The sequence below is a fragment of the Coturnix japonica genome, chromosome 13 (genome assembly GCF_054131305.1).
Source record: "Coturnix japonica strain WE chromosome 13, WE-NBRP24, whole genome shotgun sequence".
Classification (NCBI taxonomy): Eukaryota; Metazoa; Chordata; class Aves; order Galliformes; family Phasianidae; genus Coturnix; species Coturnix japonica.
Window position 1 is genome coordinate 11,562,427 of NC_140675.1, and position 23,812 is coordinate 11,586,238.

At 41.1% G+C, this 23,812-nt stretch overlaps 1 protein-coding gene across 2 annotated transcripts in view; it reads left to right on the plus strand.

Annotated features, from left to right (window-relative positions):
- Positions 1–23,812, plus strand: part of SDK1 (sidekick cell adhesion molecule 1) — a 358,865-nt gene that overhangs the window by 250,496 nt on the left and 84,557 nt on the right. For both annotated transcript variants that reach the window (XM_015876860.3, XM_015876861.3), the window contains exons 18-22: positions 5,769–5,884; positions 9,062–9,254; positions 12,333–12,431; positions 17,113–17,304; positions 19,066–19,187. In XM_015876860.3, coding sequence (XP_015732346.2) covers positions 5,769–5,884; positions 9,062–9,254; positions 12,333–12,431; positions 17,113–17,304; positions 19,066–19,187 — 722 coding nt within the window. The remainder of the gene's footprint in view (positions 1–5,768; positions 5,885–9,061; positions 9,255–12,332; positions 12,432–17,112; positions 17,305–19,065; positions 19,188–23,812) is intronic.

The following is a 23,812-nucleotide window of genomic DNA, read 5'->3' on the forward strand; positions in this document are numbered from 1 at the left end:
TACAGTGGCCTGGTTGTCTTGGTATAGTTTGTAGATATTCAGTGGTGGGCAGACATAGATGAAAAACTGGTTATTTCTTTTTTTTTCTTTTTATAACTGCACTTAATAACAGCACTACATAATTACTTCATGGATGCTGGAAGCTGTCATCTCCTAATAGATGCCTTACTGGATTTCTGTGCAAATCACTGAAGTCTGCTCTAAAAAGAGCCTGAATTATTTTTACAATTAGAATTGAAAAGAAGGGAGGGTAGCTAGAATTGGGTGTAGTTGGAAATCGGATTAATATAAAGATTCCATAAGTAACGCGCTGCTGTCCAAAACCCTGCTCGTTTATCTTTCCTGCAGTTGGGAAATGACAGGAGAAAACAGTGTTTTCTTGCTCTAGAATGTCCTTCCCGAACCAAACCAGCAGGAGTACGAAAAGCCATGTGTGAAACTGCCCTGTAAATCACACTCTGATTTTAATACGAGCTGAGATAAATGTCAGATGCACACTCCCATCCATCCCTCTCTCCTGCTATGACCACCACCACCTCTATTCTGACATGCATTAAACGATGTGAGCCAAGCAGGCAAGAACCTGCCTGTCCGCTGATGAAAAATACCTGAAATGCCTCGTATTAATCAAACATGCTCCACAGTCAAAGCCTGGCAGGAAATGAGCACTGGGAGCTGATCACCCCATTGGCAGGAGCAGATCAGCACATTGGCATCTTTGTCGGGAAGAATATTGACTGGCCATACAAGCTGTGGATTTATACCAGAACCCGCTCCATTAATCCCTTATTAGCCCTCTGGCATTGTGTTAGCAACTGATAACTAATCAGCTACTCAAAGCTCTTCAAATATTTCCAGCCTCTGCAATGCAGCCAAACTTGCAAGATGCTAAAAGATGATCTAAACTTGTAGTGAGACTGGCACGTAATGTCAGCTAGATAAAATGTCAGCAAGACTTACTGCCAAAGCACTGAACTGCCGAGCACCGGGGTCAGGCAGTTTGACTGTCTCTAAATCTTGAAAGTCTTTTCAGAGTGATATTCAGCGTAATCCTTTGATGCTCTGTGTATATAGGTCTTCCTTCATCAGAGCTTCTCCAGCTGTTCCTTACTTTGATGTTACTTTTCACAGGGATTTGGGCCAGCCTTCCGCATAGGGCAAATTTTACTTATTTAAACAGTGTCCCGCAGGACTTTTCATTGCCATATGAAAAACTGAAGTTTTCCAATATCTTTTCATATGAATGGCTTTGTGAGGTGTACAAATGTCTTTCTGTATGGCAGTGATGTTGTTTCTGCTCAGTACTGTTGGCCCTGTTTAGCATTTCCTACAGGCTGATTTGAGAAAGCAATCTTCCATCTTTTACTTCAGGGCTATCCCTTTTATCTCACTGGCATGAATACTTTCAAGCTTCTCTCTCTGTGAAAATCTCTCTCAGATTTAGCCAAGGCAAGGTGTGTAATTAGAGCTTTCATTAGACTCCATGCATTGGAATTAGCCTTCTTTTTTTGTCTACTTTAGCTGATACATTTTTCTGTTGGTGAACATCCCAAAGCCAGTCTTATGTCCTTATCACATTTGTAAGTCTTAACATGTCATTTGACGTGGTTTTATTTCCCTACTGCTCTGTGCATGAAAGGCTGGAAAGGCCAGGAAAGTCTGAGCAAAACATAATAAACTTTTCACTAAGTTTTCCCTTCGTTTTCCCTTAGTTTTCCCCTAGGGTTTCTCATCAAGTCATCAACTCACCTCGCCAACAGCCATGTAGCATCCATGGATGCTGGTTTGGGTCTGGCTGCTGCTGTGCAGAAGGAGGTTAGAGACATAGCATCAGGATTTTGTAGCTCTCAGTTTTATTACTGTTAGGTGTCATTTGCCATCTCCTTCTTTCCGTTGCTCTTAATGGCTTTACAAGTGCCATGAAATTAGCAGTTAGTGCCAAACCTTGCACTTCTGAATTTCACACATTGGCAGGTGTAGGAGAGCAGAGACCCCTGCGTCCACGCACTTGCTGCTGCTCAGCACACAGCACGGCTTAGTGGAAGGTGGGCAGGGAAAGAGGCTTTGGAAGAAGAACTCTCCCCACAGCTCCCAGTGCACTGAAAGAGCCGAATCCTCACACAGAGAAAACCTGCAGCTCCCTGAGCCTGCTGTGCTGAGACATGGAAGCTGCCAGCCCAGAGGTCAGGAGGTTGGGAGGAGTAGGAGACCTCTCCTGGCCTTTGTTAGAGATCTGTATTTAAGACCTGCAGTCTTGCTGTGGGAATCTGTGCAGGCTTACATGCTACTTTCACACAGCTACAGACAGAATAATTACATGTACACATGCTTACCCTGATTGCCTTCTCTTCTCTCAATTATCCCGTCAGCCAAACCCTTTTAATGGCTTTTATCTAGAGTGCTTCCATGACCTTTTCTGCTTAGAATGCTGCACATTAACTTGCAGTCCCCGGAGCTGAGCTCTTAACAGATTTCCATCAGTATGAACTTTATAGGGAAGAAAGTAACAGTTGGTTTTGTCTGACCAATTTGATCTGCAGTTCCAAGATGACTCCCAGATGGGTCTCCGGTGTGAGATGGTTTAGGAATGCTTGCAAAAATTGTGAAGGAGATTTAAAAACCGAGCACGTAAATGCTTGGGGATTACTTTTGAAACAGCTATTTGACATCAGTAGCTCCTGGACTGCCTGACAACAAGAAACTTGTAGGATGAGGATAGCTATCCACCGCCAAGTTAGGAAATGTTATATGAGGCCAACTGCAGGTTCAGCAAGGTGCTGGCTGTGACCTGGGAAAGGTGTCTGAGTTCTGATCAGGAGGTCTGCTCGGGTTTGGCTTCTCTCAAACTTTTTCCTTTTTTCATGCAAAACTGTTCAGATGCCCAAGGAAGCCTTTAGGATCAGAACATAAAAGGAGAACTTTATGCTGTCACTTTGAAGCAAATTTGAGGTCACAATGCCAATATTTTACTGATTAGAATATAAAAATGTATTATATCACATCTGCAGTATAATTAAGCTTATGCGTATTAGATAGACCACGTTCTTTCCATCTTTTAAATGCATTCATTGTGATGCAGATGTTGATAATTCAATAAAGATTCTGAAGATGAATTGTAATATAACTCATAGTTTCCAGCATTCTGAAGTGTTCAGGTTTTCTGTTCGTGATTTTTACCCTTTCTCTTATCATAGCAGGTTCTCTTTGTGCTGTGATGATTTATTCTCATTTCAGAGAATTACCTCCTAATGAAAGAAAAATATTTCACTCATTAAAAGAAATAATTAGCACATGTGGTTATCCACCTTTCCAAAAGTGTAGTAAACCTATCCTAAGGTGCTTATCTGGCTATTTGCATGGTGTGCTACAGCAAGAGCTATCAGTGGATCTTCCTCCCGCTGCCAGGTTCTGTATTTCTCTGAGTGGGGCTGTTGGTTAACAGCTTATGGGGTGAAGTATAAACAACAGTTTTTCTGTATCACAAGATCAGCATAGCCAAATAGTGTGATGGTGTTCAACAGAAGGGAGAGGAGTGAGTCAGGGGGGTAATCCTCAGCTGATTTACCCTGCAGGACAGAAGGAGATGAAATTAGCAATGATATCCAGATGACTTTCTGATAACAAGCTAACTCAGAGGTTTCTTGTACAGTTTTCTTCTTCAATAACAAATCTCTGGTGGCTACAAAATCAGAATATTCCAATATGTAGGCAAGAATGAATTTTGATTTTTTAAAAATTCTTACACTACCAATTATACAAACTATTGAACATGAGCAAATTTAAGCACATTTAGTGGCTCTCGTAATAAACAGGTTCATCGAAGAACCTGAATAAGTGAAAATATATTAGTAGGAGAATGAAGCTGAAGCAACTCATTATGACTGTATATTGGCTTTAATATAGACGGCTGTATTTCAGGATGATTTGACGAATCTCTTAAGTACAAAAACTTTATGATGTCCGTGAGTTGATAAGATTATTAAAACCTTCCAAAGGCACATAAGGAATTATGATACATGGCAGGAAATAGGACCTACATTTTAATGAAAAATTAGAGTAGTATCAGATCAATTTGTTTTTTAGAGCTCAATAATTAAGCGTAGTTCATAAATGGTGACACCAAGCTTTAAATTAGGGTAAGACAATTCCAAAGCATACGCCATTTCTGAGCTTAAGAAAACAAATGTGCAGGGCTAAATTTTCAAATCAGTTGTCAGGGAGTTTTAGTGTCACAGGGCATGGAAGTGGATGTTCTTGGCTTCTTTCAAACCTGACATCTTCAAGGATTTCTCCAGGCTTCTGAGTTTATATTTCTAAGCTGTGAATGTCTTTGATAGTTGTACACTGTCCCAGCTCTGTTGGCTGCAGCCTTGCTATGCCTTGTACACCAGTTAAGAATAACGGCCCTTTATGTCTCCTTCAAACAAGTGTAGCTTTTGGTGGGCAAAGGGACATTTTTACATTTTTGAAGTTAATGTCTTCATTTCTCCTCCATACAAAGATACACCTTCCAAAAGATCTTTGAAGTTTTAAAAGTTTGTGACCTGTTTTTGAGAAGTATGGAGCAAACTAGCTTTGCTCAGTGGGAATTACGGATACTTTTGAGAAGCGTGGGTCATTGGGCTTTAGCAGAAATTTTCCCTTGGATGCAAAAGGAACAAAGTTTTCGAGCTTCACAACCACTTGTGGATAGTTCCTCTTTCATAGAATACAAATGTACGTGGCTGTCAATACACATGTTTTTGAAACTTTATTAAACTTTTTTTTTTTTTTTTTTTTTTTTTTTTTTAGGATTCAAAGGATACTAAGGATATTAGTACTTTTCTGTCTTAATACTTAAGTAGCAGCTTTCTTATTAAGCTTACTACAAGCTTGATAGTTTCAGAAAAATAGACTTGACTTAGTATTCCTTCCTCTGAGAACTATGGAAATGGTATCATAAAGTAATGAGCTGAAAGAATGGTCTGGAAGGTATTTAAAGAGACACTGTGTTAAATAGCAAAATATGTGGTGGGGTTGTGTTGTTGTTTTTTTAAGCCAGTTTCCCTCTATGTTCCATTCTTTTTGTTTTGTGTTGGAGACACATGTGCTCATTAAACACTTGACATGAAATGCTCACACATCTTTTAGCAGATTTGAGGCTGCATTGTTTCAAGATCATATATAATAGATTCAATATAAATGAATGATTATCTTACCAAGATAAAATGAAAACATCATCAATTCCCGAGAAAAATCTTTGTTGCATGTGATATGACTCATCTTAATTTTTTAAGCAGCAATAAATAACAAACAGATCCTGTCACCAGGTTATAAGTCAGAACTAGAATTTTGATTGTGCTGATCCCCTGTTTGCTGGTTTGAGCCCAGGAACTGCATGATATTAAAAGACTCAAGAAATGTCTTGGTGTAGCTTCATTTCTCTGTGCAGTCATGGATAATTGAAAGAGAGATGTTCACCTATCATTACCTAGCTTCTGTCTCAAGTCTTTATGCGAGGCTCATTGTGGAGTAATAAGCTCAGAAATCATTTCAACCCCTCCCCTTGAAAGAATTTCTGAGAGAACATGAGAAATAACTCAATTACCACTCTTTCCAAATCATTGCTGGTTGCCCTATCACAAGAAGTGCATCCTTTTCTCTAGGTTGTTATTACTTAGTGACTCATAAGTGGCAGTGAATAGGTTCTGTGCTCATCTTTCTCTTTTGCTCCCTCACCCCTCTGCCATCCTGTTTGATTTACTTTTCCTCTCTGCTGATGGGAGCAGTGCCGACAGCTCCGCCGCAGAACGTGCAGGTGGAAGCCGTGAACTCTACCACCATCCAATTCTTCTGGAGCCCTCCACCTCAGCAGTTCATCAATGGTATTAACCAAGGATACAAGGTAAACAGAAGGAAGATTTCTTTAACTTTGTTTGCTTTAATAGTCATGGTATCTAACAATTAGAAATTGAATCCAATAATCTATGAATGTCCTAGGTTGACGGTATATATTAAGGGATATCTTACAGAAGCAAAACAAAGAGAAAACTGAGCAGTTGTTTCTTCTAATATGACTTCCACTGGTTTATGTGAGTTCTGAGAGGGAAGTATGTCATAGGCTGAACATTCTAATACCTTCATCAGTTTCCAAACCAAAGAGCAGTCTGATATCAAACAGCACAGGAGGCACGTTGCTGAGCCACTGAAAATCAGCCCTGAGATTCCACTCTACTCTAATGCAAAGCTCCCATTCATTTAATTAGGAACCAAGATGTCACACCAAATATTTGTCTTAACTTTCCCACTGTGATGATTTCCGAGATGTAAAAATGTAAAATTTTTAATCACGCTTGATGGAGCGGCATTGACGCGGCACGTCCTTGTTGATGGGGCAGCTGGCAATATCTATTAACAGCGCGCAGAGCAGAGAGTGCTTCACCGAGCACTTGTGGATCCTTTCACTAGTAGAGTGTTTGCTAAGGAGTGAGCCAAGTGCTTTATTTCTGTCTCTCAGGAAGGACTGCTTAATAGAAACTCCTCCACCAGTTTAGCAGCGGGTATATAATTTGGGAAGCGTTTAAGAACATTCTTAGAAAGAACAAAGAGAAATCTTCCAGTGATTGCAGAGCAGGATGAGGGAAGATGAGCATGTTTTGTTAGCAGGAGGAGGAAGTCTGTTGTAGCTGTTGGGTGAGGGAATGTTGGCTGAGCTGAGAAGGATGATAGTTAGATAGGTTCAGAAGATAGGCTGTGAACTGTGGGTGGATATTAGGAGTTGGAGAATTGTAGAATCATAAAACCATAGAATGGCTTGGGTTGGAAGGGACCTGAAAGATCATGAAGCCTCAACCCCCCTGACGCATGGAGTGCCACCAACCTCCATATCTAATACTAGACCAGGCTGCCCAGGGCCCTGTTCAGCCTGGCCTTAAACATCTCCAGGGACAGAGCATCCACAGCCTCTTTGGGCAGCTTGAGAAGACTTGATCCTTTTCTGAGATGTCTCAAAATGATGGAGAACCTGAGGTAGATGTATGCAGGTGTGTTTTAGCACTTTTTTCCCATTTCTCACAGGGAAGTTATTTCTCGTACAGAACAGCAATGGTTGCACAATCCCCAGTTGAAGCAGCATGTGTGTGTAAAAGCATGTCTTCTTCCCTGGCTCTCAGGCCTAGGTTACTGGAAGGGAATTTAGGCTACAGAAGTAAATCCTGAAATAGAAGCAGCTGGCTTCTGCTTGGGCTGTAGAGAATGAACGAGCTCACTTTGGGGGTCAGTGGACTGCAGCACACTGTAATTATCTGGTGCCAATCCAAACATTGATGAGCTCAGTCGGATTTGAAGAAGCCATCTCTTAGATTTCGTTGTTTTATTCCAACACGCCTTCAGTACAAAGAGCCTTAATCTCACCACCTGAGTAACTCTTAATTTATATTTTGATTTAATTATCAGTTTTATAAAATAACCAAAATCACAATTTATATCTGTCAGCGTTCAGTGAAAACTTCTGAGATTATCACAGTTTCGCTTTACTCGGAGCTCTTTGATTGCATTAAATTGCAACAGCTTTATAATTTCTCGCGGGGTTTGTGAATTGCAGCACAAAGGCTGTGAGATCTGTTCTGTGACAGTTACTTTACTGCATAGTTTATTCCATACAGTTTATAAATACCAGTACCAAAGCCAGGCCTTTGCTTTTCCACAGGGTTAAACCCATTTTGTCCTTTAACAGACAAAACTATTCACTTTGATTTCCTGCACATGTTTTCTATAGAACATGCAATGATATTCAGACTAATGTTCAGACCCTCAAAGTTATTAATGCCAATTGTAATCCACAAAGGTGATTTAGAAAAGAAAATAAAACTTAGTATTCCGTCAACCATTATTCAGTTTTTATCTTTTCTTTGAAATTTATTTGCATTTCAAGAAGTAGTAAAGTGCACCTTTCAAATATGAAATATTCCTAACAAAATGACTCCTTATAGTGCTCTAACTGTGCTTTCTGACTATAAGGAGTATAGTCTCATTATCAGCCAATAGACATTGGCGAAACGTGTTAAATATGGCTCAATAATTTCAAGCATCTATTCATGTTTATGAGCCTGAAATCAATACAAGTAGCATGATTTACACAGATACTGAGTAAGGCATAGAATTTTAGAATGCTTATATAAGCCACTAGATAAGGATTTGGGGACATAATAGAAATTTCCAAAGCACTTTAAAGCATTAGGCCCTTAAGTTGTTAAGGTGATTTCAAAAATTGTTTTAACATTTCCAAGTCATTTGCAAAAATGAACTTCTGAAATTCTCATTTAGGTACTTATAGATAAAGTATTTTACCCTGAGAAACACTGATCACCCAGCAGGGCCGCAGAGATGATTGAAACCTGGAAGAACTGTGGCTTGCCAAGCACGTTACTTTAAATGCATAGAATTTTCTTCAGGAGTCTCACTTTGGGGACCTAGGTGCTGAAAACTGTGCAAATCCTGCTTACAGCCATGTTCTGTTCTTTCTGTAGTTCCACAACCTTTTGTGGTGCTCCGCACATCATCAGGTACTGAAATATGATTTGCCTCTTAGTGGTGCTGGTCTATGGGATGCTGAAGGCTGTTGGGGGAGAAGAAGGATTTCTCCCCCCAATGGGATCTTTCAAGGAACCCCATGATAAGATGAAGCTTTTATCTCAGAGTAGCACTGAAGTTCCCTTTCTTACTGCATCTTCCTTTCAACAGCTGGGATTGTCCAGCTCAGAAGGACACAGAAGACTCATGTTATACAAACAGGCACTTGCAATAATTTTGGCCTTGTTCAGTAGCAGAAATTGAGAGCTGTAATGCCTCTATAGTATCGATATGTCCCCTAATGATAGTAAGCATTATACACATCCCTCCAGTTATCATGGTAACAGCGTTCTGTCCATCTGTTCAGCGTCAGAGCTGACAGTAGTTGAACAGCATTGCTTGTTTTTTACAATCAGATTAAGATGGTTTTGGCAGCTTAGCGTGCTCTAGTCCTCTGGTTCTGAATGGATACATCTTCTAATGAGAGCTCATCCACGTTTACATTCTCTAGCTCCTAGCATGGCCAGTGGATGCTCCAGGGACTGTGACAGTGGTCACAATTGCTCCAGATTTCCACGGTGTTCACAGCGGCTGCATCACCAACCTGAAGAAGTACACCACGTACTACACATCAGTTCTGTGCTTCACCACCCCCGGCGATGGGCCACGCAGCGCACCCCAGCTCCTGAGCACACTGGAAGACAGTGAGTAGTCAGCACTGGTAGAGAATCTCAATGCTCAGGTTTGGGTTGGTTGGAGAGAAAAGCAAGAATTATCGCATCTGGGTGCTTAAAATCAGGCCTCAAGTTGACAAAGCAGTTTGTAGTCTCTTGCCAAGTTACTCTCCATCAGACAATGACCTCAGCTGGTTGTCTGCTTGTGTTCTTTTTGCTGCTGGGAAATGAAAGGCTGGATCTGAAATCTCCTTGGTGTGGTTCAGCTAACACAATACATCATTTGTCTGCGAACCCTTGTGCTCTTAAATCCATGTTCAGGTATCCAGATAAATATGAATTGATCTGAGGAATTGAGCACCAGGGCTTCCTGTGGAAATCAATGATTAATTTAAGTTTGTTTCCTTCTGCTGTTCAGTGTATTGAAAATGTCTGTGTCTATACTATATTGCAAGTATTTGTATAAAGTAAAACAACCAGCATCACAATGATTCAGTAGCTTCTACTCAGTGAACTAAAGTCAAATCCATGGAATGAGATAAAAAGAGCAAAATAGTTTTGCATATAGATTGTTTCCTGCATCAGAAAATATTTTGGCCTCTGTGGCTTCCTGGAATTGTTTGCTCAAGACATGTCTGGGACTAACACATCTAGCATGTCTGTTCAGATGACAGCTGAGTTGCATTCACAGCTAGCTGTGTGTCCACAGCGATCTTGGTTCTGGCCAGGGCTTCTTCTTACAGAGCATCTCATATACTGCTGCACATTTACAGATCCAAATAAGAATTAAAAAGTGCCTATCGCAGCTATTAAGATGTTGTTTTTAGAAATACTACTTTTCCTTAACAAGGATCTTTTAGGTTAGTCAGTGTTCCCGTTAAAGAAATATCTGATTAACAGCAGCATTCACAGAAGTGAGGCTCAGAGTGCTAATCCATTTTTTTTCACAAGACACTCTTGAAAGCATATGAAGAAAATTAAGTACTTCCCTATGGATTTTGATTTTGTGGTTCGCCTCCTCCATAAGCCCCAGGAACAGATTCTAGACTGAAGCCTTTGCTTGTTAGAAGGTCACTCAGATAGCATTGCAACCACCAGAAATCCTACGAGCTATTAATATTAACTGATATGTTTTTAGCTGGAGTCAAAGCAAAAGGCATGGAGGAAAGAAAAACATGTGTTAGGTTCTTATGTGTAGTATGAACATTTTGCCTGCTTTCTTAAGGAAATGAGGCTCTTGGCAGTGTTAATGTGTTGGTTGTGTCTCAGATCCATCTGTCTTTCTGCCTCCAAAAACATTTTGATCCCATGGCTAATTGCAGGAAGCCAAAGATGGGTGGCTCCAAAGACTTCATGAGAATTAAGCGGCTGGGAAGAGGAAAGAAACAATCTCCTGCTAAAGGAGAAACGAGCCTTAGAGACTTCATGAAATTATGAGAAGGGCACAGTCAGACACTGGAAATATCTCAGGGAGGTGCTGGGATCATATGCCACTTTAAACACCAGAAATTTCCATTATGAAACGTGGAATAACAGAAAGTCAGGCTGGTTGTATATTTGTTGTATAGGCAGATGTGTGCTGCAAGGAGCTTCTGAACCAGAGATGAGGAGTATTTTTTGACTCTGAGTCCTTCAGAAATGTTTTTGTGATGGCTGAGAATTTCAGTGTAGTGCGATGTAATGCATCTTTGTGGAGAACTCATTGGCTCTAACTTGTTCCAGGATTTATGTGGTGGGTAAAAAGGTTTGAAAGGACTGTCATTCATGGTCTCAGGTGATCATTTTCTGTCTGTCTGTAAAGCCAAGTTAGGCAATCCTTTAAAAAACGGCGCAAGTAAATCTGTTTGCTGATGAACTGTAGGTCAGATAAAACGTGACATCCAGTCAGAAGCGATGCGTCCTGGCTTGGTGTAACCTGCACCTGCTTTTCATTATGACATGAAAACTGGGACGCCATGGCAGGAGCTAATTGGAGTAAAGCTTTGTGAGTATGTGGCTGCATGTGTGCAGATACGTGTTCCTGAATAGTGCATAATTGCTGTGCTCTCGTCGGGTATTCCCGAGATCGCTACCAGATCAGCACTTTTCTGTACTGCTTTGACTACTACACATCGCAAAATGGATTTGGAAATTTTCCTCCCTAGGATTGCAGAATTGCAAATGTGGTCACAGCCGACCTACTGGCAGACTTCCTTCTTTATCGTAGCTGGAGGGGAATGAGAAACTGGACTAAAGCACAGAGGAAACAAAATATGAAATTGCAGACGAGAAATTGCCAACTGATGTCAGCGGAGCTGGAGGATACTCAGGCAGGGATCCAATGACAGAAGTGAAGCGAATATAAAGTGAACAAAAACTCCTTTTTCCAGTACACCGATTGAAGACAGAACAGCAGTTGGATCAAAAATCAGTCAGGATGTCTTTCTTGAAGATCAAAATTGAGGGAGGATGGCATATTCTTGACAGTCATTCCATTTTATGCTCTTTCATTGCACACTAGGGAGCTGAAATTTTTAAGAGCTCTTGAGCTACATCATAAAAATCCTTTAAAAGTTTCACACACTTGTATTCATTTTGCAGAAGACAGTTGCCATTATGCTGGACATTTTTAGAGATGTTTTGAGAGACTCTGTCCAAGTGCCAAGGCTGCCCTTGCTCTGACCTTCGCCTACAAAAGGCTCCGTGCAGGCAAAGGGAGCGCAGCCCCCAAGGAAGCTGCATGGAGCAGCACGGGTACCCACATGCTGTCATTGGGGGAAAACAACAAACGCAATCACTTCCAACATTGCCAGCTTGATTGTTCTAATTAGATTAGATCAAGAAGAAAGACAGAGAACACATTGCATGCAGGTCCCCCGCTGCTGCTCTCTTCAGTTCTCTGCACAGTTGGGATGATGACTAGATAAAATAATTTATGTGATGATAGCCAGAGTGCTTCTTAACACCTTCCATCCTCCCCTCTCTCCTGCAGCTCTCACTGATGTTTCCAGCAGGCTTCCCTTGGCCCTGGCTCCATGTTGCTGTCCTCCAGCCCTAACCTTGCCGAACGAATCACATCAGGAGTAAGTGGGCTTCTCGTGTTAACAGATTTCCTTTTCTGATTGCCAGAGCCGGGAGCTGTGGGACACCTGAGTTTCACTGAGATTCTGGACACGTCTCTCAAGGTCAGCTGGCAAGAACCTGTAGAGAAAAATGGCATCATTACAGGCAAGTATCAGCTGCTACTTTTCTTTTTTTTCCCCTCCAGTGTGTGGGGCAGAATGTATCATCGCAATGAGAAAATGTTTGCATAATAGAACATTTAGGGAGAACTGGCTGCTGCGAGTACTGGTTTCCTGGTTCATCTTTTGGGTAATTGAAATGTCAGCTAGGGCACATTATAGAAAGTACGGGTGCAATTACTGGCAGCTCATGATTGTGGTCACTGCAAAGGCAGTCTTTATTAGAAATCAGCTCCCCATGGAGTCGATGGTCTTGTTAAATCTTCTGTGACCTCCACCTCTGCCACTTTGAAGTCTGAAACTTTGCGAGTTGGGGTTTCCTACACTGAATTTACAGCTGCAAAACCTGAATTGGCATTGCTAAGATTTGCAATCAAGACCAACCCTGAAATCAGCTTTATCCTTTATGTGTGATCAAGTGGCCTGGCTGCGGACCGCAGGACAGAATTTGCATGTCATTAGTTAATTTTGTATAAACCATCACAGCAGTTCAGAATCCTTGTTTCTTTGATGAGCTGGCCATCTGACTGCTCCCTGCTATTTATCTATTTATTGCATGCCAAAGTAGATGTAACATCAGCAACTTCATTATTTTTCATAAAGACAGCTATTAATAGTGGAGAAAATCTCTAGCTGTTATCAAGAGAGGCAATATTGGTTTCAAATGGAAAACTATTACTTCTGCACAGGATGGACATTGCATCTAACAAAGGATTTCAGGATTGTGAATTGCTAGAAAACTCTCAGATTTTAAATCAGCTGAAATCATAGTTGGGAAGGGATCACTTTGCATGGGTCCAAATACAGGATTGACATTTAGTTTTTCATTTAAAAAATGTGGTGTTCATTTTATTTATTGGGGTGATTACAAAGAAAAGAAATGCAAACAGACTCTTTGGCCCCTCTGCACTGAAATGTTGTATCAGCCCAATTTCATGAAACATTTTCACTTTAGCAAAGCTGGTTATTTGGTTTGGACTTGATTCTTTTCGTGTTTACTCTGTGAATATCTAAGGCACCATTTATATATGTTACTTCCATGACGTTTACATTATCCATGACATTTTATGGACGTATTCTTATGCCTTATAAGCTCAGTAGCCTTCCTGAAATATGCATTGATTTAAGTGGTTTGGGATCAAAAACTAATAACTTCTGAAAGCAGAGCATTATTGATTCAGCAAGAATGTCCAAAGCCTTCAAGCCCGAGTGCTTAAATTTAGGTGCCTAAATCCAAACCTAGTTATCTAAGCAATACGATGCCATATTCGTCCATGAAAAGCTGCAGGTAGCAGCACTGTTACTTCGTGCTGCCAAACTGTGCTTCTCAAAACAATCTGCAACCAGCGTAGGTTGAAACTTGGTGGAGCAAAATCATGGTCTGAGTTATACTTGGGGCAAATTCTTCTAGAAAGAAGGAGCTCCAGAAGAGTTCACAAAGAAATGCTGATGTAAAAATGCCCAGCAAAGTTTATAAAGAAACAGAAATGTTTTTAATGTCGCAAACTGCACTTGGACTGGAAAAGCAGCAAAAGCGTTCATGGCCCTGAGCACCTTGGGGGTTTTCAGAGGATCCTCTTGGAGCTCTGAAAGCTTTTCCTCTTCATTTCTGCTCATTGAGACTTTGACAGGCACTTCTTGTTGTGTGCACCAGCGCTGGGAGGAGGAGCACGCAGTGGAAGGGCCTGGCAGCCACCATGCTCTGGGAAATTGCCCATTACTCTTGCTGTAAATTTCAGTATCTTCCCCTTTCCCTCAGCAAACCCTGATTTATGAGGACCTGGATGCAGACGGACAGTTTGTGATTGGGTGTACTGCTCGCTCATAGAGGATTTACTCCAGATCAACGGAAAATTATTTCTGAAACTCCTCCAGCCATTAGTTTCCATTAGGAAGCATTTTATGGCTTTGATGGGTGCGATGCCACATTGCAGGGCAGCTCCATGGCACTGTGCTGCTCCCCATGTGTGGGCACCAGGGGAAGCACTGGGCTCCCTATACGCACTGCTGGTGGGAGAACAGAGAGCACGTTGTTACCAACTATGCATCCCAAAGTTCCACCCATCTGTCAGTCATCGTGGCTTAAGTGCTACTTGGGGAGATGCTCAATGTTGCTTCTTTCCTTCAGCACTGTTTCATCTGTTTTAGTTATGCATGATTACATCTGGCTTCGTGTCAGCTCGGTATATATGTATGTATTTTCTGGTTTTGTACAACCAGAATTTATCTATACATCAGGGCTGAAATATCCGCAGTAAATGCTGCTTCTTTGTCTTTTCTGCAATTTGCATGTGAGCTGAAGAATATTTCCCAGCAAACATTTTTTTATTTTTTTTTTCAGTAAATAAATACATAGAGTCTATGTGCCTAATGGGCAGGAAAGCTGGGGGCTCATCCCTGCAGTCACAGGGGAGAAAACAAAACGTTCAAAGAATAATCACCAACATTTGATGTATATGCATCAAGTTCATCGAGATGGGAGGGAAGATGTCTCAATCATTCACAACTGCCTTGTGTGTGGTGCAGGAAATTTCCTGCTGCTTGTAAGCAACAAATGGATGGGGAGAGCGTGAGAAGTCCCCTGCTCATTGCTTGTTCTGTTTCTTTCTTTGAAAAATGCAGTCTTTTTTATTCTAGCGTGGTTCCCCTTGTTTCCCCCTGCCAGCCCATGTGCAGAGTTCAACACAGGCAACACATAAAGTCAACAGAGTCCTTCATATTTGTCAAAATCTTCCTGCACGTTATAATCTTGCCATTCTGATCACTGCAAATGCTAAGAGCATTGAGTCATTCTAGTGTATGTGAGATACCGGTAAATTACTGACTTAATTGAATCCCATCTAACAGATGGGATGTTTCAGACACTTGCTTAAAGCTTGCTCCAGGTGAGCTTTCAGGAGTTTTCCTCCTTCCCCCAGGTAGCATGTTGTCAGACAGGTGGTTGCAAAGTAGCTCCAATGGTTCAAGTATCACCTCTCTGCTGATAATCACTGCCCTTTCACCTGAGACATAATTAATGACGGTGTGAGTAGTTGGAGTCCATTTTCATACAAATATGTTAATGTGAAATTCTGTCAGTGATGGCAGCTAGCACCCGAGGGAGGATCACATCTCACACCTTTCAAACTCTCTCACAAATGAGCGTCTTACCATGCTTGTAGTTCATGAGACGATGCTTCCTTGTTGATCAAAAGCATAAGGTATTTTGCTACTTCAATGTGTTAATCAGCTTATGTTTAAAAAAATAAAAACTTAAAAGAAAAACAAAACAAAACAACAAAAAAAAAGCCAATGATCCCAACTGGTCTGAATTCCTCATCTTATCTGATGGGAACAGGAACCCAGTGGGGAGTTTCTTTACCCAGCTTGCCTCATGCATGGTTCTCTCAGTGGGGTTTCTTTCTGTTAGCCCTTTTTATTCCCTTCCATTTCACAGGCATTCAAGAGCTATGAGTATTTTTTTTTTCCTCTTTTTTTTTCCTCCCCCCCGAGTCAAATCACAAAGAAAGCTGCAATCAAGCAAACTTTTCAGACACGCTCTCTGGAGACTTGGTGAAGCAGGGTTCAAGTGGGTTCAACTGAGAATAAAGTGGGACTGGGCAGGAGGAGGACAAGCAGATTTGGAGATAAAATTGAGCAAATCAGACAGTAGAAAGTTTAAAAAATTCTTGGAAGGCAAATGCTTATAAAAGCAATAAAAAGAAATGAGCTTTAGAGCCTGGTTATGATATAAGAATAATGTGGGGGTCAGGTGAATGCAGTCCTGGACAATAGATTGGCTATGCTATGGTTTTGAAAGAAAGGATAATGATTCAACCTGCTAAAGGATTTGTGTGAGGAACAAGCAGTGGGGAGTTGGGGTTTTTCTGGTTCCTGGAGGATTCCCACCACGTTTCTTCATGATCATCATTGTTAGATTTGTAAGTATTTCCAGATACACGGCAGCAAAGGTGGCTTCAGCCTGGAAAAGAAGTGTCCCTACTCAGTGTATATAGATTTTTAATGAGGTGTTCTAGATGGTGAGAAAATGCTTTATTTTCCAATGTTTCTTCCTATTCACTGTGCAGAGTTCACAGGATGAAAGTCTGCCTTTCTGTGAGATCATCCTCAGGTTTCCTAATCATTGCACAGCGGGCACTGTGCATTCATAGAAAAACGGAGGGACTCCATCGTGACTCCACGCCCCCATCTGTAATCTGATGGGCAGTGCTTATGAGAAATAACAGTATTACAAAATACTTGGTTATTTAAGTCAATGTTTACTTTAACCTTTTCTTTTTTTACTTCTTTTTATTTCTGTTGATAAAAGGTTTCCGTCATCAAGATCGAGTCCAACCACAACTTAACCAGACCATACAACCTTAACAACCCTCCGCTAAATCATGTCACTGAGCACCACATCCAAATGGCTTTTAAACACATCCAGGGAAGGTGACTCAACCACCTCCCTGGGGAGCCTATTCCAGGTTGGAAGAGACCTCTAAGATCATCTAGTCCAACCATCCATAGTACCATTCCATAACCATCCAACCATAGCACCAGTGACCCAAGCATGCCTTACAAAGACATTCATTTGTCAGTCTCTGGATTACTCCATAACAGCTTTAGGAGAAAAGCCAGACCCCACCACTACCACAGCCCCTGACTGCTGTGTCATTGCTTTCCAGGCTACCAGCTCTCCTGGGAGGTGTATGGCAGGAACGAATCCCGGCTCACCCGCACGCTCACCAACACAACGCTGGAGTACAAGATCACAGGGCTGTCATCTCTCACCACGTACACCATTGAGGTGGCAGCTGTGACTGCAAAAGGGACCGGGTGGGTCACATCCTCCACCATCTCTTCTGGGGTGCCTCCAGGTTGGTGAAACTTCATGGAAGGGGTTAAAATGGGCTGATTTATGTGCATGCCATGACAAGGGGGCTTTGATTCAGTTATAATCGATATGGGTTTGTTGATGCAGCATCAGAAGTCTTCACCGCATAATTTAAAGCTAATTCTTAGAAGGCATTAAAATGTTAACATGCTTGTGATTTGAAATTACCAGAAATTTGGCTTTTGTGGTAGAAGTTTAAAAAAGAATGAAAAAAAAAAAAGTTGTAGAGATTGCAGAATGAACAGACAAAGCAATAAAGTAAGGAAGCTCTTGATATTTACAAAGTAACATAAGAAGCAAAGATGAATTCAATAACAAATGGTGCTTTTGGGGAAAAATAAAGTTTAGATGCTGTTAGATGAGAGAGGTTGTTCTGTTTTAAGCAGTATAACTCACTTCACCTGTGAGAGGACATTTGCATAATGAAACTGAGATCTTATTTGCAAGATTTGTCAGCTGTGGCCTGAGAAAGATTTGGAAAGTAGTCCCCTCTGCTGCATTGTCTGAGTTCCCACCTGGGCTGCTCTGCATTATTTGATTTAGCATTTTGCATTTGGATTTTAAAACTCAGCTCTCTCCTTCATCCTGTACACAAAGCAAACTAGAAAGCTGTTTTAAGCCTCCAACCAGCAGTTTCTGTTAATTTATAGGCTATACAGGTAGAACTTTCCAAAGTGGAGCAGTTAATGTACTTCAGTGATGGTAATCCATTTTTCCCCTTTTCCGGTGTTTTTTGAACTTTTCTGTGTGTCTTGAAGCATTCTTGCCTTTCTTTCCCCTAATCACAGGTAATTGTGACAAGTTGCAGGCTGGATCAATGCCACGCTGCCTGTTGTTACCCAGATAACAGCATTATCCTGTTTGGTCAGAGTTGGTTTATCGATCACAGCTCCCACAAATGTGAAGTAAAAATCAAGAAATATTGTGTATTCATGCATACTCAAAAACACATGCCAAAAATCTGCCCGTTTTTGCCTGCTGCATTTGCACATAGTATAACATTACAAATGATTACTGATTATTGTACTAATTTCCATTGCTTATGAATGCAGGTACTATTGGAAATTTATTCTCAACAATCTATATTTAATCCCTTTTCCTGGGCTTGTTTTTGTTGATAATTCAGGCAGTATTAAAAATGTAAATGCCGCTCTAAGCTTGACTGATGTGAGGCAACGATCTGATTGGAGCTACAGATTTTTCCCCATAGAAGGTCACCCTGTTTATTTACAGCAGAAATTAACAAATAAAATCATTTTGCTTTATGCAGCCATCAGAAATGGCTTATAAAGCCCATCTATTGTAGATCGATATGAGCAGCATAAAACCCTTCCACTACCCAAAAACCTGGGAGTCTTTTTTCGTTGTTAATACATTAAAGATATATATAGAGATGTAAAATAATTATAATTCCAGAGGAAAAAGCAGTGCAGCAGAGCTGGGTGCCTTGGGAAGTCGCCATGCTTTGTCTGTTACTCCGCCTCCCCAAAGTTTGTAGCTGCAGTTCTGTACAGGGGCTCTCTTCATTTTTGATCCATGAAATGCACTGCATGCTCAGAGCAGCAGAAATTGTAAGTTAGTATTTAATACTCTGCCAGAAAAAAAATCCCAACAACAAAACCCATGTTATTTCCTCTATAGTCATTGTTATAAAGGTATTTTCTACGCTGAGACACTGCCAGCCTCTGCTTCAGTGCTTTACACCAGCAGCATTTCCACCTCTCTTGTGTTTCTCTTCCTACAGAACTTCCAGGTGCTCCATCCAACCTGGTGATCTCCAACATCAGCCCTCGCTCTGCCACACTTCAGTTCCGGCCGGGGTATGATGGCAAGACCTCCATCTGCAAGTGGATAGTGGAAGGGCAGGTATGGCCATAACAGAGCTCTCACTGAGTCAAAAAAGGATCATCATAGGCAACTCATTCACCAGAGTTTGATCCATTTATTTTAGAAATGGTTTTCAGACCTGAGTTTGTGTCCTGATAGGTTCACATTGAGACCAGATGCTAACCAGAAATTATCTAATAGAGAAGTATAGGGAGAATTGCAGTGAATGGTTAAGATGTCATTATTTATGACAGTGGGTGTATTTGTGCCATCTTGTAAGGGAACATTTGGATGTTGTGTTGAGGGATATGATTTGGCTGGGAAGTATTGGTGATGGTTGGACTGGATGATCTTCTAGGTCTTTTCCAACCTTGATAATTCTGATTCTGTGATCCTGAGATTTTCTGTCCAGGCTTCTAGATTTGGATAGGCTGAATTCTCATCTTTATCAGCCTTAAACAATATCCCTCTTTCTGCTGCCATTATGCCTTGGAGGACTTACGCATTCCTCATTTGTTTTCCTGACAGATGAGCTTTGCTTCTTCCTTTCCACCCCCAGATCTTTATAAATAATATAATCTGTTTTTAAGACCAAATGTTGGACTTCTTAAATCACCATCACCACTTAGACATGTTGATACAGTCACTTCACTCGATAACGAGACTCTTGTGAACAAGTTGGTACATTCTGTACAACTTACATACACATTATTGCATATTGCAGAGTTAGATGTTGAAGTTTTATAATACGGTGGCTTGACACACTTTGAGAATCACGTGTTGGAGCACCGCATTGATATTGGTGGGAATTCTGTAATTGAGAATTACAAAAAGCCACTGAAATTAGACAAACTTGAATGCTTTAAAATGGCAGTGATTATTGCCACAGTGTTCATCCACATCCTTGAGGAGCTACCAACAGCTATTGGAGGGTTCTTAGTGTGCAGGGCAGGGAGGGAGAGATGGGTGTTCACAAACACCTGTCAGGGCCTTATGCACTGCTGCTAAAGTCAAGGGACTGATGGTTCTGGTAGATTTTCGATCTGCCAATATTTGTTCCAACAGCCAAAATTACAGCAGAATCTGTCATGCTGAGTCTGAGCATTTCTTTCCACCACACCACACTGTTCAGCTTTGGCACAGCAAGAAACATTATTCCAAATGGATTTAATACTTGGGAAAAAAAATCTTGCTTATGTGATTAACAGGAAATCTTTTCAGTTATGCAAAGAAATTGATGATTCCTTACTGATACAGTAAATCGTGTTTCCAGGATGACAGCTGCCTATAATCCTTTGTTCACAGCCCCTTTCTGCCAGCACTTTGAATAAACTGTTCTACCCCTTGAAGTGCAATCTCACAGCACCTTTAGCCAGGCTAAACAAGGAGGTCAGGTTGTCCTGTTCCCTCTCTTCATCCCCATCACTCCTGGCAAGGCTTTCTTGATCCCAGCTTCTCTCTACTGTCATACCTGGAGCTGCTGTAGGGTTTGACCCAGCCAAGAACGAATGGGTTTCAGACAGATCAAGTCTCTGTACAGGCTGTGTGCAATGACAAGAGCCCTGCTGTAGGGCAGATGAGAATGTGGTGGTGGGAACCAGAGTTGAGGGCAGGAATGTCTCCATCCTGGCTCAGAGTTAAGCTACCCTGGTCCTGCCCCCTTGGGCTCCATGGGTTTTATGCCTACCTGTCCAAGATGCAACAAGTTTTCACAAAACAGTTATGCCATAAAGAAGAACCATCCGGCACATCAGTCCATGTTCCCCTCTGTGCAGATGGGTGGTAGTTTTGCATTGGACACCCCATTTATATTGTATCTACTCTTTCATCTCTCTTGGGGTTACACCCTTTCTCTAGATTTCTGAGTCCTCACAAACTTCAGCTGCTTTTCACTCACACATACAAAGAGCCTCCTCTCAGCATGTTTTTCTTCCTTCTTCCTTTATGTGGCACAAAACTTTATTGATGAGGGCAGGTCTAGAAAATCTTCCAAGCGTTCCATTTTGGCCAAGTGCTGTTTTTTGAAGTCTGATACTTCATGAACAGTTTGAATGAAAACACAGCTGGGAATTCCAGTTTATGTGACATTTTTTACATCTGGCCTTGGCTTCTGCTTTTTGTGCTGGGATGTAAATTGATGGGATCCACTGTGGAACTAATTCTCAATTATGTCAGCGAACATGAGAGGAGACTCAGGTCTTTAAGATGTTAGTGCTGGTAGATACTGAAATATCAAGCGTTGAAAATCCCATTTCTGTGTTTCTAGTAAAGCCACTTTCTGTACTTCTGAAAGGATTTCTTAAATCTTTTTTTCGGCAGTTTCTCTTCTGTCGTCACATCCAGACTGAGAGGACTGGAGCAAACTGGATTTCCAAACCAAAAGCTGCAAAAAAAAAAAAGTACCAATGCCATTTAAAAAGTATTTCTAAAATTGCTTTTCCACTACATGCAGTATAATCTAAAGAGACGAGAGTTGAATGTGATATAAAGGTTTTGCAGGCACTTGTTCAGAAGGTCCAAAAGTAATGGTCTTGTGGCACTGACACTCAGACTACATGTTCATCCCCAAAGAGTTTCAGTAAATCCTTCCTATTACCACCAATCATCCTACACCCTCAGATGCAGAATATATATTGCAGACATATTTTTCTGGCAATTTGCAATGACGAATGACTATGAATCCCTTAACACGGTTTCATGTTTGCACCCTCTCTGTGCTGCAGCAGATTCTGTTTATTTTGCTCTTATTTTTCTTGAGGTTTTGTTGGGAGAAGAACATAAATGGCAGTGTCGTGGCTGTTCCTTGGTGTGAGTACAGTCCATTGAGCTTTCCATGGACTGATTAGGGAAGCTGGGTTGACCTCTGTTGTGTCTAAGTTGTGTTCTGGTGATTAATATTATTGTGCAGACAGCAGAAGATTCTCAGCACCCCTTCACAAGTGGCATTCAGGTGTTGCACAGGTCAGAGAGCCATGAGTATGTGGGCTCGCACAGAAGATCTTAATGCCTTTCTGCTGTTTTAAGACATATTTCCTTATAATATTATCACGAGCAACAGCAGAATTGGAAAAGGGAGTTTCAAAGCACAAAAACCTTGAAAGCATCCTCATTGTGTTCTCTTGTAAAGCTGTGAGTTGGGACAGGCTTTCACCATGAATTTGTTGGGTCTTGTAGGTTAAGTGAGTCACCCAGATAGGATTCATCCATTGTACGAGGTGATTCTCTTGGTGTCATTTTCTCTTCAGAGCTGGTAAATAAAGTGTCTGAAGCCCTGACAATATTATGACTTGGCCAATCTTTAAATCAAAAATGGGTGAATCGATTTAAGGATTTTGTAGGAAAAAAATGGCACCCAGGCTGACATCCTGTGAGCCAAATTTCTCCCAAAGCGATTTCAAATGCCTGAGTTATAGACCTCTATAATGAAAACTCTGACATATCTTGAACTATAGCAGAACACAGGGTACTTCTGTAATGTACAGAAATGTCGTGTTTCCCTGTCCTGCTGTTAGTGCTTAATAACTGTTCACAGTTTTGGAAGTATTACTGTCTTAAAAGAGAAATTGCAGCAAATGATTTTCCATTCCAAAGTTTAATTTTGTTGTTGAAATTTTTTTAAAAGGAAATTCTGCAACTGCACTCACATAAATTGATAAAAATTTGTAAAATTATCAGTTCTAGAAGTGGAGAAACTGGTCCATAGAGAAGTAAATGGTTCTGACATGATATCCAGTATTGCTTTGTACCGTCTCGCTTCTGTAATAATAAATGAATGTGATCTTTTATTGAACATAATGCCTTGGTAACAGCCTAGAGATGGGGATGTACGCGTGGCTGATAGTTATGGGGAATCACATGAAGCGATACGGTGGACATAGGTATTTTAATTGTGGCAGTTCCTGCTGATCTCCTGGGGCTCGTGGCCCTATTGTGCTGAGAGCTGTTAAGATGCAAAGTGCATTTCTTAAAGAGTTTTTATGCCAATGGCAACAGCAAAACAGTTGGTGTTCTCATCTGCCTCCTAAAACAATGCACACATGAATACATGTGCATCTGTCACAAGCATAATCTTTTTCTGAAGTTTGAGGATACTGCTATCCAAAAACCAACAATGAAAAATAAGCCTGCAAATTAACTTTATTTAATGCAGTCTGGCTCACAGGGGACTCTGCGGCCCCCCGTAGGACTCTCTTATCCTAACCACTGCCCATAGTTCTTCTTTGCCTTGTGGGAATCCCTTTGTACTCAGATTTTTGAAACAGAAATGTTTCCTCTGATCTAACATCAGAGTTCTTCAGCAAAAAAATAATTTCATTTTCCTTCAAGAGCCTGAAACTTGGAACCTGCTAAATGCCTTGCAGAAGTTAAAAATATAGGAGCCCATCAGTGAAGATTCTCTTCCAAGACTCATTTCTGAGATAATTGCTAAATAAGTGAAACTTGTACTGAGTAACAGTCACCTAAAATTGCTTGGCTACATGATCAGAAGTCATGCAGCAGTCCCCACGCTACTTACCATGCTACCCTCAAGCTGAGTGCCCTCCTGCTTTAGAAAAGATCCCCACAAAGGCAGCACACTCTTAAATGTGCTACTGACTGCAGCGGCAGATCAAACCCTTGAAGTTGCCGAGGTGCTGGCACAGGATCCTGGCATGTTGCGAGGT